Raw genomic sequence first — 18,591 nt, 5'->3', positions numbered from 1 at the left:
GGACACTAATTATCAAATAAAAACAAAAGTGCTACAGTTGCCGAACCCAAAATATTTCGCCAACTAAACACACCCTAAAAAAAGGCCCAAACTAGCCAGCCAGCCAGACAGCCTTTGTTTATCCAGCGAGACTGCCGCTTTTCATCATACACTACTCGGTCACCCGGACGCAGTATCTTTTGTAGGAGTAAGGCCCTGTTTACTTCACACCTCATAAATCCCATAAACACAAAAAAACCATCACATCAAATGTTTCGACACATGCATAAAGTACTAAATGAAATCTATTTATAAAACTTTTTGCATAGATGGGCTGTAAATCGCGAGACGAATCTAATGAGCCTACTTAATCCATGATTTGCAACAGTGGTGCTACAGTAACCATCCACTAACTATCGATTAATCATGGATTAATTAGCATCATTAGATTCGTCTCGCAATTTACAACCCATCTGTGCAAAAAATTTATAAATAAATTTCATTTAGTACTTCAAATTAGTAAAATTCCAACGAAATTTTTTTTCGCTCGAACTCAGGCCTAACTGACGCTGAGCACGTCATGGAAATTCTCCCGTGACCCGTGCTGACGTAGTGCCATGGTGATAGGAGTAGTAGGAGCCAGCAGCAGCAGAGCAGCCGCAGGCTGCTGCTGTGCTGAGGGCCATGTTTGGTTTTCTCTGTAGCAGGAGTATTATAAATTTTAACTAATAATTAAATATACTAAATAAAGTCAGTTTACAAGACTAACTTCACAATCTCTGTGCTACTTCGCGAGACGAATTTAATGAGGCCTTTGACCGTACGATTAGATGGTGGCTACTGTAGCATTATTGTAACCAATCATTGATTAATTATCGTAATTAGATTCATCACGAAAAATTACACAAATAAACATACAAGATTTTTTTAGCACGTTTTAACCAAACACGGCCGAGGTCGCTGACCGGCTCGATGCCGATCGCCGCGCGTTCCCAATTATTACTCCGACCCGGCGGCGAACACTTGGAGGCGAAGGCACAGACACCAACAAACAGTTACCTTTTGTTCCTGCTGCTGCTGCGGTCGCAGCAGACGTGCAGTGTGCGTGAAGCGCTGAAGCCCTCGTTCCTTTTGTTCAGTGAGTGTAAGCACCGGCACCACCGGGGCAGTGGGAGAAGAAAGCGAGCGCGATCGAGGTGAAGGGAAAGCGGCACGCAGCCAAGCAGCGGGGTGGTGCGCTGCCGATGCCCCAATCGCGCGCTGCGATGTGGCACGTTCGGCGCCCGCGCTGGGAGGCGCGGCGCGGTTGCTTGGCAGCTAAGGCCCCCGCCCGCCCGCCGGCAAGCCGTCGTCAAAAGCAATCCTGCTGCACCTGCCAACCCACCACCCCCGCTTTCACCGCGCGCCTGCCGTGCCGCCGGCCGCCGGCTCTCCGCGCCCCGCCGCCCCACAACCAACCAAACGGTAAAGAACCGCACGGCACGGAACGATCCGGAACGGAGCCGGGCGAGGTGGGACGAAAAAGGCCCGGCGGCGTGACGCCATTGTTTGCTCTGGCCCTGTTTTTCTGTCTGTGCTCGCCACGTTTTATCGGTATAAACTAGGCACATAGTCCGTGCATTTGCACGGATAATATTGAAAATTTAAAAATTTATATTTAGTTATATATTTATTTAAAAATTATACTATTTTTTTCATACATTACTCTGTTTATTATTGTAAATTATGTCTTATTGTTGGTTAAAACAATTCAAATATAATCTACCTATAATAATAATTTGATTTGTTGAGTTTTAATAATATTATGCATATAATTATTCTTATTTTAATTTTATTTTGATTGATAGTTAGCTTTAGTTTTTATTAATAGTATATTTTTATAACTGATACATAGCTAAATAATATTTTATATTAATTTTTTCATAATGACAGTGGTGGGTGATTTTTAATTAGCCATAGGGGTATCTTAGTCTACTTTTTATCATAATGGCAGTGGTGGGTAATTTTTATTTTTATTATTTTTCTATATTAACGTGAGAATTTCTAGGCCTTGAGAGCGAACGTGGAGGTTTCGTTTGTTGGCCAAATAATAAGATAATAGATATTCTGCCGCCCTGTCCCTGAGTTGTACGCGCTGTTTTTTGACCCTGTTTGGTTGTGTTCTAGTATTTCTAGAACGCACTTGGACCGCGATTAGAGGTATCAAATAAAACTAGTTCACAGAACCAACTCCAGAATCTCTGTGCTAGGAACCCTGAAGAATCTAACGAGCCTTGTGACCGTGTGATTAGAGGATAGTCACTGTAGCATCACTGTAGCCAATCATCGATTAATTACCGTCATTAGATTCGTCGTGAAAAGTTACACCCATTTCTAAAAATTTTTTGTAAATAAACTTCATTTAGCACTCTATGCATGCAAGATTTTTTTATTGGAAAACGTGTGTTCTAGCGTTGCTAGAAAGAACGCCGGAACCAAACAGGGCCTTTCCCTCCCGTTTCCTCGATCCGGCTTGTCTGCCGTGCTGAAGCAAAGTCAGCAAAAGGTACAGTAAATCGTGTCTGTGTGAACAGTAGCCTACCGTTAGTTACTGTAGTGGAGGTACTGTGCCGATCTCACTGTTCACAGATTTACTGTATCATGCTCTCTGTAGCACTGGATCTCATCCATCCATCCGCAAATGAACGGCCGGGAATGAATCAAAAGTTACGGCTACAGTAATTCACTGACTTGCCTTCAGCAAGTCAGTGAATCCAGATTGCCGTTTCCTGCCAGCAGCAGCCCAGCAGTCTCTCTCGCTTGTTCTTTCCCCAATCCCCACCTCACCTCAGCTCCTAACCCCCCACCTACCTCTCTGCCCGCCCCCGGCCCTGATCCTGATTTCCCCAATTGAGGCCGGGAGGAGGGTCACCTGCGCTCGCGGCAGCTGCGAAACCGTGCCGCCCGCCTCGCCCAGATCCGGCGCCGCCAGGCTCGCCCCTTCCCGCGCCAGGGGACCCGTCCGCGCCCGGCAAAGCAGAGATCTTTTCTCGGGAGGGAGCGGAGCTCCAGTGCCTGCTCGTTCTCGGTTGGTTGCTGCTGCTGCTGAGAGGAGGAGGGTGCGGGAGCCGCTGCACGCGCGCGGGGTGCGTGGGCGTACCATGAGAAGATGATGCGCGCCAGGCCCAGAGGTACATTCGCGGACGCGATGAGGGAGAGCTCCCCTCCCGCTGCTGCTCCGGCGACGGCGGCGGTGAAGGAGGACGAGTGGGAGGTGCGGCCCGGCGGGATGCTGGTGCAGAAGCGGAGCCCGGACGCGGACGCCCCCGCGGGGGCGCCCGTGCCCACCATCCGCGTCAAGGTCAAGTTCAACTGCGTCTACCACGAGATCTACATCAACGCGCAGGCCTCCTTCGGTAACGCAATGCGCCCCCGATCGCCGAGCTGGCTTGTTTCCTCTGAGATGCTGCGTGCTGATTGAGATGGTGGTGGTGCTGCTGCTGCAGGTGAGCTGAAGAAGATGCTGTCGGCCAAGACGGGGCTGCACCCGGAGGACCAGAAGCTGGTGTACAAGGACAAGGAGCGGGACTCCAAGGCCTTCCTCGACATGGCCGGCGTCCGGGACCGCTCCAAGATGGTGCTGCTCGAGGACCCCGCCGCGCAGGCCAAGCGCCTCCTCGAGCAGCGCCGCACCGACAAGGCCGAGCGCGCCGCTAAGTCCATCTCCCGCATCAGCCTCGACGTCGACAAGCTCGCCACCAAGGTAATAGAATCGAGCAGCTGCTTTAATTTCTCTGGTTTCTAGCTCGCGGTGACCCCGGGCGTCGAATTAGTGCTGACCTTGGCTGTTCCGCTCGATTCGGCGGCGCAGGTGTCGGCGCTGGAGACCATCGTGGGCAAGGGCGGCAAGGTGGTGGACGCCGACGTGGTGACCCTCACCGAGGCGCTCATGAACGAGCTGGTCAAGCTGGACTCCATCGCCGCCGACGGCGAGGTCAAGGTGCAGCGGCGAATGCAGGTCAGTGCTCACACGCTGCATCAATCTATCGCCGCTTCTTGCCCGAATTCGCGAGCGCCGCCGCCGCCGGGAGCTCAATCCGCTGCCGACACTGACAAATACTACTACGATGGGTGCAGGAGAAGCGGGTGCAGAAGTACGTGGAGACGCTGGACGCCATCCGCGCCAAGAACGCGGCGGGGGCGCCCAGGGCCAACGGCAACGGCGCGGCGAACGCGAACGGGCACGCCAAGGCCCGCGCGCCGCACCTCCCGCCGCGCCCGCCGCCCGTGTCGCAGCGGCGGAACTTCCAGCAGCAGCCCGCGCCGGCGGCCGCCGCCGCGGCGCCGCCCACGCCGAGCTGGGAGACGTTCGACCTGCTGTCGTCGGTGCCGTCCACGTCCTCGGCCGGCGTGACCACCACGATGGCGGCCGCCACGGCCTCCCCGATCCCGCGGTTCGACTGGGAGCTCTTCTGATGAGGGGAAGCCAGCCAGCCTCCGCGCGTTCCGGTTGGTCGATCAGACGGTACATCCCCTTTGTCCATGGATCCTCCCTGCTCCGACCATTAGCGCCATTGTTTCTCCTGTCGATTCTTTCCATTTCTTTTCCCTCGTCCTCTTCTTCTTCCTCCATTTCCTTTCGATTTGTATATCTACATATCTACAAACGAACAGAGACCGATGCCGGCGAGTGTGTTCAGTGAGTCAAGTCCCGTCCGTTCACAACTCCTCCTCTTCCTCATGAGGATCGACCCATCCATGCATCCATGTTGTTCAGTCGCAGCAGAATAAGCGGTGGTCTTCTTACGACGACGACGACGACGAAGAAGAAATTTTTCGTGACATATGTATACACACATAAATAGCATGTATATTTGGCTCGCTCATACGCCCGTGTATGATTACGATGATTGCTTGATCTCCATTCCAGTGCAATTGCTTGTGTAGGGAGGACTAGAGTACCCTCTGGAGGGGAGATTCAGAGTGTCTGAGAGAAGGGGCGAGTGAGATTTGCTGTGCAGGCGCATCATTGATTGGGGCTGGGGGCTTGTGTGTTTCGTGGTTGCCGCGGACAATTATTGCTGCCACCCGCGTGCCTGCCAGGGCAGGACTGCCAGGAGGGTAGGCGGTAGGGGGAGCAAGTCCAGGCGAGGCGCTGGGCCGCCGGGCGCCGGCCGGCCAGTGCTATGGCAGCTGGTCTCTCGCAAAGCCGAGTGCCGCGTTTGGTCGGCCGGCTCCGGCGGAGCAGGCCGACAGCGTTGATTTGCTTGCTCTGTTCCGGCCATCGTCCGTCCAGCAGCAGGGTCATTGATTTGCTTGCTCTGAATACCCCAGTAATTATCGGGCATGCATTTTTTTCCTTTTTTTTGCTTTTTTGTTGAGAATTTGTTAACTCTCACCTGGGTGTCCTGGAACTAGCTAGAAGGCCTCACCACTTCTGGATTTTGGTGCTTCATATCTGCGCCGAGATGTATGCTCTATGGTGAGTACTCCGTATGTCCATATGAGATATCAAGTTCATGTTTTTTACGGCCTTAAAACAGCATAAGTTTTGCTTAAACCTTATTTTGGGGGTAAGTTTATACTGGAGTTACATTTCAAAAACACGAACTATAGTTAAATCCTCGTATTTTGAGTGACCATGATTTCATAAAGTTCAGGTGTTAGATGTTAAATCCAATGCAAACCATAAATCATAAGCTGACATTCTGCTTCTATTTCCCCTCGATGCTTCTAGCAGTAACTACAGTCCTGCCTTAAGTCCGTGGCAATAAAATAAAATAAAATAAACTTACTTCTGGACTTCCTGCATGTGATGCAAGTACTACAATGCTGATGGGTCGGTTTGTCTCTAGTCCCCGTGTAGAAGAAGTGTGCGTAAACTCCAGAGAAGAGACCACGTACGTACACGTTGAAGATCGATCGGACCGAAAGCGGTTCCTGAAGCACGCTTTCCAGGGCCCAATCGGTGTCCGCGCCCATGCTAAGACAAATGGCCAGCCAACTGACCTGCAGCTAAGCTACAAGCCGTTACGAGCCATCATCCATAGGTTAGTGTAAGTGGATGATCACAAGGCCAGGGCCAGGAGCCCAGAACAGCACACCGCAGCAGCGAGCCAGCGATTGCCCCATAGGGAGATAGGGGGGCATTGCCATTGGGCGTGCGTAGAATATCTAGAGGGAGAGAGGGAGCGTGCGGGTCCCACGGTGTGTCTGTGGGCACGGAAAGAGAGGGGGGACGCCGTCGATGAGCTGGCAAAATGCGGGCAATGATGAGGTCGAAGTGGACTTTTGGAAGCTTGAGGCCCATCTCATCTCAGGCGAGGCACCCTGCGTGCCGCCGCTCTACGCCTTGTTCGGCCGGGAGATTCAGCCAGCCACAATATTAATTTTCTCTCACGCCAAATTAGTCAGCCAACCAACCAACCAACAGTGTTTTCCTCTCACGCCAAATCAGCCAGCCAGCCAGCCATCAGTGTATTCTACTCTCTTGCTGCGGCTTTGCTCGGCCGGGACCCGGGCGAGCAGGAATTCCGGTCCTATAATTCCGCGGCGTTTCAATTGGCCAGCCCATCGGCTCGGCAGGCGGACGGTGCTACCGGACGAGGGACGGGTCATCGCTTGTCAGCCGTCAAATTTTTCGTTACCACCTTGCTGTGGCGGACAAAAGCCAGGCGTCGCGTAGCTCAGCATGCTAGGTCGACGACGACGGCGAGTCCTCCCAGTTTTCATACGCTCATCGCCACAGCACAGTTGGACTCGGACCAGCGCGTGCAGAGCAACTAGTTTTGGCACACCAGCATGTGGCCGCGCTCCTCTCCCGCAGCAGATTGGGCACGTTGGAGTGCGAGCTAGGGCCTCCGCGGATTCCACCGGCACCGGGCAGGTCGCGCGCGCACCGACGGATGATGGCTGTGGCCGGGTCAGGCAGGCAAGCCAAGGAAGGAATCGGTCAGGATGCCGCCGGGGGCCAGGCCGGGCGCGCGTCGCGGATGCGTGCTCGGTTGCCGGTGCTCGTGCTCCCACATGACCTGCAGCAGCAACCGAAAAGCCGCGGCGGCCGCGCTCGCGCACACGCTGGCATCCACCAACTCCCCTCCCCTAGTGCATGCGCGGGTGCTGCGACTGGCACCGAGCCTCCGCCTCCGCCTCCGCCTCCGCGGGCACTGCACGCACGCACCTTCCCCGGTCCGCGCATGAATGCGTAGGCGCTGCGGCCTCGATGACCGCCGCCGCATCATTGCGCGGGGGCAACAACCGCCGGTCGGGTGGGGTTGGTCAGGAGCAGTTGCGTCGCGTGGGCGCATGCACGCGTGCAGGATCTAGCAGCAGCTTGAGGCAGGCAGGGGAGCGGCACGCTTGGCTAGCTGATCGATCGGGGAGGAGAGGGCTGGACCGGGCTGCTCTGCCTGGACGTTGCTCCCGGTAGCTGCGGTTCCACTTCCACCTGGGGCGGCAAGCTGGAACGGGGATGCGTCTGCTTGTCGTTGGGATAACGGCCGGCAGGGGGGTGCTGGAGCCGGGAAACACGCCACGTGACGCGCCCCCTCGGCCTCGCGAATTATTGGAGAGGAGGGCGCGAGAGATCGATCGGCTGGGCCTGGACCGCCGCCTGTAGTTAGTGGGCAGCTCTGTCTGTGGGCTTTTTTAGGTGAACGAACCTGGTGCGGTACGTAGTACCTCCTCTATGGGCGCCAGGTGACGCGGCGCCGTGCGTGCCATCGGTCGATCATCCAGCACGGGGGCCTCGCGTCGCTTCCCGATCTCGAAGGGTGCGATTGGTTTCTTGCACCATCCCAGCCTGGCCCGCACCTGTGAGCCTGACTCGCGCTGGCCAGACTGGTGCCATGCAAATGCTTCTTGTTTGGTTGTCTGGATCCTTGCAGCATGGAAGAGCAGCGCGTATTGGTTGCCCTGCCAGCTTTAGGGCCTGATTGGTTCTCTTCCCTGATGAGCCAGGATCGCACCAGAGAGCTAGGCCGGTGGGAGCCAAGCCCAGCACATGCAACAAGTCAGTGTTTGGTTGGTTGGGCCAGTGCAGCCAGGCCACAGCGAGATGTTGTTTGGTTGCAGATTTGCACACACAGGCTTCCACTTTTACTGTCTGTGCACGCACCCCGAGCATGCGTGCTCGCATCACCAGAGCCAGGCTCTGGAGAAACGAGTGATTTCTGCGTATCACGGGAGCCTGGCTCCAGGTACCTCTTTGCATCCCGCGAGGCAGGCCCCATCGCTGGAGCAGCCAACCAATCAGCTGGAGCTTGCATTGGGAGAGCCTGGTTCGGCGCCCACGCAGCCAACCAAACACGCCCTTAATGTTTTGCATCGCTACTCTCTGAGCCCGCACGGTTCTCATGCTCATGCGAACCAGGCTCGTCAGAAACGAGCAAATCGACCGCATGCGTAGCGCCTGGCTGAGGAGAGAATCTTGCATCACCGGGCCTGGCTCTTCCACTGCTCCAGCTATCTAATTAGGCGTATGTAGCATCCGGGGAGTCTGGCTGGACTTCAATTCAGCCAACCAATCAGCCCCAGCGTCTCGCCCAGGCCCAGTTATGCAGCAGTGGTAGGACTTCAATTGCAGCAGTGGTAGGACTTTTTTTTTTCAAAAAGATGCAATGGTAGTAGGGGACTCTGTACTCTCCTTCCCCTTCCATTTCCAACCTCATGCTTGCGCATCTGCTGTTGCCCCCTGGTTAAAGCTTTCGGGGGACGAGTGATGAACTGTCGGCCTGGCCCGTTGTTCCTTTCGCTGGGGACAGTTTTGGGGTAGAGAGAGGAGCCGGCAGTCCACCTTTGCTGGCCCATGTCCGTAGGGATAAAGCGGTCGAAATCAGATCAGAAAAGATCCTAACTATTTTCATTTTCTTATTTTAATTTGGAAACGGGGATGGGAACGGAAAATCTCGGTTGAGAAAATAAAATCAGTTATGCGAGATATCCGAAACAGTACAATTTGATAGGAAACATATAGATTACAATGAGAAGCCGGTACTCAAAAGCTGTAGTAAGTAACCACTTCAACTGTTCGAGTCGACACAACGGTAATAACCATACATAATATAAAGGCAAATAGTACCATAGTCCAAAGATAAGTGAATAAATTTACACCACGATGCAGTTCCACAAAAATGACATACGTACGACTGTTTCTCAAGACATCACATACCAATGCAGTTCCGTACTAATTAGTAGAACTGAAATGAACTGGTTAATCTAAAACAAAAGTATATCTAGTCACGCAAATGAACTAGTTATTTCAACAAGTTAAAGTATTTTCATAGAAAAACAAGTTAGTGTATTTGATTAATCTGTCATTTTCAATAGTTCGGCAAATATACATGCACTTTAGAAATCAACAAATATTATGCGAAAGAAAAGAAAAACTGGAAGAAAAAAAAGAACGGTAGAACGAACACGTCGAACACATCAGCTCTATCTTCTGTTGGGCCGTCAGATTGCTTGAGTGGCCGCTGGGCTTGCCGAAGTGCCTTTCGGTGCTCTCCTGGCTTGGTGGCCCTTTGCACGCCGCACAGCAGCAATTATAGGGGAACCGTAAGCCTTTTCCGTTGGGCCTAACGCCCCGTAAGCCCAAAAGGCGCCTTTGCTCTCTTCTTCCGCCAGGCCGTTCGTTGAGCCGTAGTAGTGCTGCAGTTTCTTTATTTTTTTATTTTCGTTTTTTACAAAAATATATTTTCGATTTGGAAATTTATAGGAATATACCCGGCCGCCCCGCTGCCGGGCGGCCGGGTCCTGGCCGCCCGGTAGCGGGGCGGCAGGGGCATTTCTGAAAAAAAATTCGTGGAGAAAATTGCGCGCAGGTCCCTGGGGGCTGGTCGCCCGGCAGCGGGGCGGCCGGCCCTGGCCGCCCGGCTGCGGGGCGCCCGGACGTAATTTTTACAATTAGCCCTTTTCGCAAAAGAATTTCACATATGTGCCCTTTTTGTAACTTTTTACAGAAATAGACCCTGATTCCTTTCCGGAACCAGTGTTTGAGTTTCCGCCGCAGCACAAGAGTGAATTTACCAATGAAACTCCTCTTCGACAATACGATAACCGTAGAGAACCGTGGCCAAAATGCAGACATGGTGATGACGGCTTAGTGCAGATGTGCACCGACGGGATGGATGGCGGTCGGCGTTTCTTCAAATGCCCACATGCATGGGTAATACTCGGTTGTTTTATTTCTTTATCTTCATTGAGACACCTTACATGAAATTTATTTTGCAGTCTTCAGATGCTCCAGAAAATTGTGGTTTTACCAGGTGGGTCGATCATACACCAATTAATTCAGTTCAGGAGTTCATCGAGTACCTCCAGATAAAGATCTTTGATCTGGAATGCAAGATGAACCATTACGAGGAAGTGAGCGAGGGTAACAAAGACGACGAAGATGATGATACCAGCAATGCTGCCGCTTCACAGAATGAACCATACACTATTCCTTACTGCAACTGCCCTTGTCACAAGGAGAAGGGCCCTGCCCCTCCGGCACCACCGCCTGCACCATTTGCAAGGGGTGGATACTGCGGAGAAGGCTCAACGCAGTTTGCTACGTGGGGGTACGGCTACTAGGACTACCTAATGCTAGTGACATGCTGCATCGTTGTGTTTGTTGTGTATTTTTAAATTACCTAAGGCATGTTAGATTAGTTCAGAATCTGTTTACCGTAGTTGCAACGGGTTCTGTCATGCCACTGCATGTCTGATGTGTGTTTCATTAACGTTGTATTATGATGTAATTCCTATGATTTACATTGTGTAATGCAGTTTTTAGTTCTAAATTCTTACCGTTATATTTGATGTGTGGTTCACAATATTCTAGTCTCCTGAAAAGGTCCGAAAATATTAAAGGCAAGTTCGAAGATTCACTAGATTGCTTGTGCGTGCGTGGCACCTCGGCGCCGTGATTTGTGGTACCAAGACGTGTTATCTCGGCGCCACATATTACGGCGCCGACCCCAGGGTCTATTTCTGCAAAAAGGTACAAAAGGGCACATATGTGAAATTCTTTCGCGAAAAAGGCTAAATTGCAAAAATTACGGCCGGTCGCCCCGCTGCCGGGCGGCCAGGGCCGGCCTCCCCGCTGCCGGGCGGCATAAGGGGCCGGCCGCCCCGCTGCCGGGCGGCATAAGGGGCCGGCCGCCCCGCTACCGTGCGACCGGCCCCCAGGGACCTGCGCGCAATTTTCTCAGCGAAATTTTTTTCAGAAATGCCCCAGCCGCCTCGCTGCCGGGCGGCCAGGTCCCGGCCGCTCGGCAGCGGGGCGGCCGGGGTATATTCCTGTAAATTTTCAAATCGAAAATAAAAAACCGCTAGTAGTGCTTCCCACCTCGTTGGGCCGGAGGCAAGAATCACCTGCTGGGCTGGATCTCTCGATCTCTCTCATTCGCCCGCCATTGCTGCCCGCGCTTTCCCCTCTCTCTCTCTGTTCCCCATTCATGTACGGCGCAGCCAATCGCTTGTGGCCAAGTGTGCCGTGCACGTTAACACGAGGACGGGCCGGGCGCCATTGGCAGCAATCCGACAGCTACAGGTCCATCCAGTAACCATCCGATCCGATGACCTGTCCGCCTTCCAGCTACACCCAGGACCCTTGCCTCACGAATCACGAGACGCGACATGTACGTCGCGAATCAGGCGCCAGATCGATCTGGCGCGCGGCGGCAGCAGCAGCAGAAAAGATCGCCGATCCAGACACGCGCACGGATCGGGGCACGCAGCAGCAGATGCTGCAGCGTCCCTCCTACCTGGCGGGGCCGGTACTTTTACTGTTCGCCCGGCGCGCGACTTGTCTCGCCCCGGGGACGTGGTTGACCAGGGGAGGCCGGTCCAGTGGCGGACATTTCTAAGTAAGGTATTTTTAAAAAAATAATTTATTTAAATATTCAAGTTCAAGTTCACAACAGCATAGATGAACGGTATCTGTTGTTCAAATGAAAGATATTTTATAATTCCAATAAACAAAGACAAATTACAAATATTGAAAAAAACTACAATTTTATCTGAACTCTACGATCTTTCATGGCTTGAAAGCGCTTGACGATGTCACTGTCCTTAACTTGTAAGAAGAACTCTCGCTCAATAAATGTGACCAAGCAATCATTCAAATATTGGTCACCCATCCTATTTCTTAGCTTATTTTTCACATAATTCATTGATGAAAATACCCTCTCAACGCTACCTGTAGCTACAGGAAGTATCAGCACCAATTTAAGAAGCTTATACACAATATCATACTTGGTGTGCAACTTTTCACTTTCCTAAACCTTTCATCTCCGCGCACATCAGTAATAAAGAGTTGAAGTTGACAAGGAAGATGGTCTATTTCACTTCTTGAAAAATCATCAGGATAAAATTGAGCAAGTTTAACAAAATTGGCTTTGTCATAAGCAGCAAATGAATCAATCGGATTGAATGATGCCATGCAAAGAAGCAATTCAGTGTTTACCTCATCAAACCTATCATTGAGTTCCCGTAGCTGCCTATCAATGACACTTAAGAACATGTCAACATGGTAACGGTGCAGATTTGTGATTTTTACATAGAACCTTCTGTCCCTTCCAACTGGCCTGTAAAAATCCTCCATCTTAGGAATTTTGATACCATACTTCATACAAAAAGAGTGGACATCTTTAAGAAATTCATCCCATCCACCATTCTCGCGCATTTGTTGCAACTGAATCTTTGTGAGAAAAATGACGTCTACGGCATTAACAATATCTTGGTCCCTCTTTTGCAAAGCATGACTCAAATCAGCCGTGTACCCAAGTACAGTACGCATCAAGTATGCCATGAAAACAAATTCAAATGATTTAAATATTGTCGACATTGTTTATGCTTGTGCACATTCTGCCCCTTGAGTGGAATCTTTGCCAACCCTTGTGATAACTTTACGGATTGAAGGATACAAAGAGAGGACACGCATAACTGTTTTATAATGAGATCCCCAATGTGTATCTCCAGGCCTACTTACTCCCATCTCTTGATTTTGACCCTTTCCTGATTCAATGTCACCCAACTCAAGTTCTTCTACTATGGCTTACCTCCAATATTCCTTATAGGAAAATTATGGCTCCATGGTTGACAAGGCCCCAATGCAATATATCCTCTTATCACTGAGTTACGCTCATTGACATCATAGGATTTGATGGGAACCCTCTTTCCCGGATCACGAATAAGATATTCAATATCATAAATAGCTTCATCATTTGATTCATACTCTGGTTCATCACCATCTCTGATAGGGGACAAATGGGTAGGCTGATCTTCTGAAGATTGTGACTCCTCTATGATTGCTGGCATAGGTTCATTGCTAGCAACCACTGTTTCAATATGCTCAGGCATTTCAATTTCTCTTGCTATCTGATTCTGCGAGTCACTAGTTTGCATCTCAGGATGGACAGAAGGTGAGCTTTGATTAGCATCTGCCTCAACTTGACTCCCAATAGTAATAGGCTGTGGTGTCAATGTGGAAGGGGAAGTTAACTTCCTTGTCTTTGCAGCTCTTTCCCACATTGATTTTAGATCAATAGATTTCTTCTTCATTCTCACAGCTTTTTTTTTATCATTCATTCTCACAACTTATTACACAACCTAGATTAGCCCCCAAAACTATTTCAGTTCCTCGGAACACAATATTATTGGGTAAGAATAATTAGTAATCGAATTGAGGATTCTCACCTCTTATCTCTAATCTTTTTGCTACCTCCAACGCTCGCCGTTTGATCTGCAGCTCCACTGCTCGTCTACTCCACACTCATGTAGAATGAAAAATCTAGGGTTAGGCTTTGATTTGGGGAAGAAGATGAACCGAACACAGGATTGCGAGTTAGTGAATGGGTTGAGCTTTACGAGACCGGGAGGAAGAGTGCCCGTGCTCCGTGGCCGCACCGCCGCAGGGGAATACCGGGAGGCGCTGCCGGAGTGCCGGCAGTCGAGCGCAACTACGGCAGGTGTGTCGCAAGGGAGGGAGGACCGGAGGAGTAAGACTGGGCACTGCCGCAGTCTAGCGTGTAGACGCGGATTCCGGACCGGAGTGGCGGCCGCGCCGCCGCGGCGTCGGCGGCGGCGTGCCGCGCCCTGCGGCGGCCGCGCGCAGCGCTCAGCGCTTGCAACGCTGGAGTCTATACGCGTCTGATCTGTCCGTCCACTCTGGGTGCTTCCGTGATGTTCCTGGTGGGCTGCTGCCTGGTGAACCGTGAGCGTGGGCCAGTTTAGATGGGCCTACGGCAGCAGAGTATTCCTATACATATATACATATACTTAATTTGTTTTTCCGGCAGCAGAGTATTCCTGGGAATACGGAGGAATCAATACTACGTCCGCCCCTGGGCCGGTCAGGCGCCGGGGTGGTAGGAGCCGTGTCCCGGGCGGCGATCGGCGCGGCCATGCCCTGGCCGGCCGCGGCCGGCGGCCTAATATCTCTTTCCTGGGCTGCCGCCGGGGGACACGAGTTATTGACGCATGGGGCCGGGCCGGGCCTGCTGGCTGCTGGCGGCGATCATGGCCGCGCGGGCGCCGATCCACCTTGCTTGGAAGGTTTCCGTTCAATGCCGCGCCTGCCGCCATGCTTATATTCCACTCCACATGCGCTGCGCCCGCCGGTCTCGTTCAGAACTCGCGCGCGTTCCCAGCCACGCCGCACACGCACGCGCGCGCGCGCGCGCACACACATGTTGACATGACATGTATTCTCTCCGATACCACACAACATTTTCCTTCTGGCCCATCCCTCTACCGGACTCTTGCTCACATTATTCCCTGTCACTTCGTATCAAGCAGACATGCTTCCGTCCAGCTCAGTGCAGCATCACAGCATGCATGCACCGAGGGAGTAGTAACATGCAATACCAAGACTACTGACCAGACCGGGTTCCGGCCGGGCTGCCGCGCAGACGCGACCAATCTTGTTCCGGGACTATTTCTTTTTCTTCCCCTTCAATCATGCGACGATCGATCGGGAACAACGGAAGAAGTACATGCAGGAAATGAAGGGCAAATAAAAGTTTCCGTTTCGATCGGTACCTTTGCTTCTCCATCTTGACCCAGCTCACGTCCGCCCCCAATCATCCACTCACATGTACTACTACAGGGTACATATTATTGGAACAGTGTGTCCAGAAGAAATCGGAAGGGGATGGAACGGATTGAACTGTATGCGTGCGCTGCTGCTTCGCCCATGACGGGCACGGCACACAGTAGCCCTAGCTAGGGTTCCGTGCAGTGGTTACACCAAACCACTAGCTACTATCGCTAGGACACGGATCTCACGATGTGGTTGTTGTTTTTCTTCTTTCTTTCGAAAGACAAGATGTGGTTGTTAGGTGCTGTGCATACAGATACAGGCAGATCGATGTTCAAGGCATGCATCGCGCTTCGGCGCTTCCTGAAGAATCTTTGCCAGCCAGGACCAGAAAACCCCTTACTGCCTTGCATGCATGGACCGAGACGATGGATGGATGGGAAATCGCCTGCCATATGCATGAGAGTCGATCGATCTCCTTGATGCAAAACCGCGCGGTCTCCTTGATACGAACGCGCTTCGAACAATCCAACGCCGCTACTGTTCATCCTCACTCACCCCCGTGTTTGGTTTGGGGCGTGAATTTTTTTTTTTGCATCTTTGACCACTAATTTAGAGTATTAAATAAAGTCTAATTACAAAATCACCTGTAGGACTCCTGGTAAATTCGCGAGACCAATCTAATGAGGCCTCTAACCGCACGATTAGAGGATGGTTACTGTAGCATCACCGTAGCAAATTATGAATTAATTGCTGTCATTAGATTTGTCGCGAAAAGTTACACTTATCTCCGAAAAGTTTTTACAAATAGACTACATTTAATACTCTATGAGTACATGATTCTCTTTTTACGGAATTTTTACTGTACAAACCAAACGCGGTGCGAGTGGAGCCTGCAGGGCTGGGGCCGTACGTATCGTGTTGCGACGTGTCGCCTTCGCATTGCTCGGCCTGGAAGCCGGCCCGGCCGGCCTAGTACCTGCCAGCACCGTCTAGTCTCTAGTGTGTGTGCTGGAGCGGTTTCTTGTTCAGACTTGGAAGCGTTCTAGGCGTCGTCAGACGTTTGTTGAGTGCAAGCCAGTGCTACTACTGCATACTGGCTGAAGATAGGCTCGTCGCATGATGATTATGGGACATGGACAGTAAAATTGACCACTCAGTTCGTCGTTCTTGCGTCTCGGATTGGGTTGCCATGCGATGTGCTAACCTTGACTTTCTCAATTCAGAAAGTCTACTGAGTTTAGGCGGCCGGAAAGGCGGCATACGTGATCTGACAGCACGAGCCACAGTGGAGTTAAAGGGTGTAGTATGTAGCACATACATGAGATATACACCAAACCAGAATTGGCTTGGCGGCCAAAAACCGCCAAGGAAAGTACCAAAACCGCCAAAGAAATGATCTTTGGCGGCCGGCCGCCAAGCAAAATTCGCTAAGAATAGAAAGCCAAGGAAATTCGATTTCCTTGGCTGCCGGCCGCCATGCACTATTTTCTTGGCGGTTTGACCGCCAAGTAAAGTCGGACAATGTCCAAATTGCAACTGCGCCAAAAAATTATTACAACTGCCAAGGATACAACTTTCCTTGGCGGTCGTCGAAAGCCAAGGATACAACTTTCCTTGGCGGTCATCGACAGCCAAGAATACAACTTTCCTTGGCAGGCCTCAACCGCCAAGCTAAATAGTTGTTTCCTTGGCTACCAACCGCCAAGAAAATGCATACAACTAATAAAATAATAATATGTTATCAGCTAATAGCTACATAATATTGTTCGATCCATAAGTAATTCAAATTGTATCCATCAAACATACAGTCCATATCAAGTTCCATTGATCAAGGTAGTGACCGGCAACATATCATTATTCTTCCAATAATATTATAGGAACAACATATGGCACATAAAAAATACATTGCTGCTGATATGCAGTAATTTTAATGAGCAGAAATATTCATAGATATTCCAGTAGCAAGTTACAATCAACTCAGTTGAAAACTATTGAATCAATCTAACAGGACTTGATCTACTTAACACAAACGTAAAAAGATCCTTCACCAATGCATATGAGCTCACTTGCTACTCCAAGTTGCACTTAAACCATCATGTCCCTCTAACCCATAAAAACAAATTATTAGATTGGTGAAAATGGAACTATTAGGTGGAAGCATGCAGGTGAAAAGGAAGAAATAATTACCTCACAATTAGGAGGGTTTGAAAGGCATTTTCTTGATATATATCATTAGGAATCAGCATACACATTCATAATGCTCAGTTTAGCTTCTGCAATTTGAAATAATCTTGCAATAAGTATATGGAGATGTGTTACTGCCTAATTGTTAAATAAAAAACAGTGAACACACAAAAGTATATGGAGATGTGTAAAAATATTGAGATGAGAGCAGTGAGCACTTTCTGTAATGATAATGAGTGAGACAATTGAATATAGTGTTATATATTTGTCTTGGGGTAGCCAAATTATGGCACCAACTGCCATCAGTCATCAGGGGAAAGAAAGGGTAGAAACCCTACTAGAATTACCCATAAACAATTAAAGATGTGGATAGTCATTGTAAAAAGTATAGCAGTTATGGTAACTTAGAGAAGTTGATAACTAACTCAGCATTCTCAACAATCACCTGCATTGCACAAATCAACACAAGTTAGACAAAGTAACCATGACAATAGGATGGTAGAAAATGTTTGAAATCAGTGCTGGGATATAGAACTATTGCTGTGAAACAGAGTCTTAATTAACAGAGTCTCAAATGTTGCTAAGTGCAAATTTACCTTATCTGCTTCTTAAGGAGAAGAAAATGTACCATAAATTCCCAGGTAGGAAATAGTAACAAATTGACATAAATCATCATAGTTACTAAATGCAGCTTATAAGAGTTACATTATGCAGTGTGAACTGAAAACCAGCATGACAGTGTGCCTTTGGATTCAGTCTAGAAAACTTATTATTTGATATAAGTAACTAGATGTCGACAGAAGCATCATTACCACGCATTTTCCGCCCAACCACTAACCGGTAGTCATTTCAGAATTCAAAGTTGCAGTGGCCGAATCGTGAACAAGCTCATCATAAGAGACGATCTTGTAGGAAGTACTGCAAATCCTATTACTAGATCCGAGATGCAGTGATAAAAGGACAAGTGCTACTTATAATAATAGATCCGAGATGCATTGGTAAAATAAATAACAGGCAAGTACTACTAATACTCGTTCCTCACTGCTCGGCCTCTAGCTATTTCCCAGCCGGCGGAGGACTTTGCCGCGGCCGGATCTGACTCCGTCGTGGACCTCCGCCACGCCCCGAAGCTCGCAGGAAGCCACAGCGCCGCCTCCTCGCCTGCGCAACGAAGTCCGCAGGAGGCCGCCTCCGCTGCCGGCCGCCACGTAGGATGGCCGCGCCGCCGCCACGCTCACTCGAGCTCCCGCGCCGGTGGCAGACATACGCCGCCGGCCACCTCGGTCTCGCCCGCGCGCACCTGGCCGCGTGGAGCTCGCGGCCCGGCTGCCGTGCGCCGCGCCTCCGCCTCGCCGGACAGCGCCGCAGCCCGCCTCGCGCCGCCTCCGCACAACGTCGCCATGGTTTGCTCGCTCTGTTGC

The 18,591-nt window shown here is 50.8% G+C and overlaps 1 protein-coding gene and 1 long non-coding RNA gene across 2 annotated transcripts; one reads left to right on the top strand and one right to left on the bottom strand.

Annotated features, from left to right (window-relative positions):
* The first annotated feature begins 2,758 nt into the window (after nucleotides 1-2,758).
* Nucleotides 2,759-4,890, top strand: LOC120661303 (BAG family molecular chaperone regulator 2-like). The gene is made up of 4 exons (XM_039940115.1): nucleotides 2,759-3,374; nucleotides 3,465-3,721; nucleotides 3,830-3,976; nucleotides 4,096-4,890. Exons 1-4 carry the CDS (start codon nucleotides 3,128-3,130, stop codon nucleotides 4,432-4,434), a joined length of 990 nt encoding a protein of 329 aa, XP_039796049.1. The 5' UTR covers nucleotides 2,759-3,127; the 3' UTR covers nucleotides 4,435-4,890.
* Nucleotides 4,891-16,823: 11,933 nt separating this feature from the next.
* Nucleotides 16,824-18,334, bottom strand: LOC120658928. Its single transcript, XR_005668886.1, has 2 exons — nucleotides 17,174-18,334; nucleotides 16,824-17,089 (listed from the first exon to the last, which is right to left on the bottom strand). It is a non-coding gene; the product is annotated as an uncharacterized LOC120658928 (long non-coding RNA).
* Between the last annotated feature and the right edge of the window lie 257 nt (nucleotides 18,335-18,591).

Source organism: Panicum virgatum, chromosome 2N, assembly GCF_016808335.1.
Source record: "Panicum virgatum strain AP13 chromosome 2N, P.virgatum_v5, whole genome shotgun sequence".
Taxonomy (NCBI): Eukaryota; Viridiplantae; Streptophyta; class Magnoliopsida; order Poales; family Poaceae; genus Panicum; species Panicum virgatum.
The sequence above is the reverse complement of the archived record's forward strand: the minus strand, read 5'-3'. Positions and strand labels throughout refer to the sequence as shown.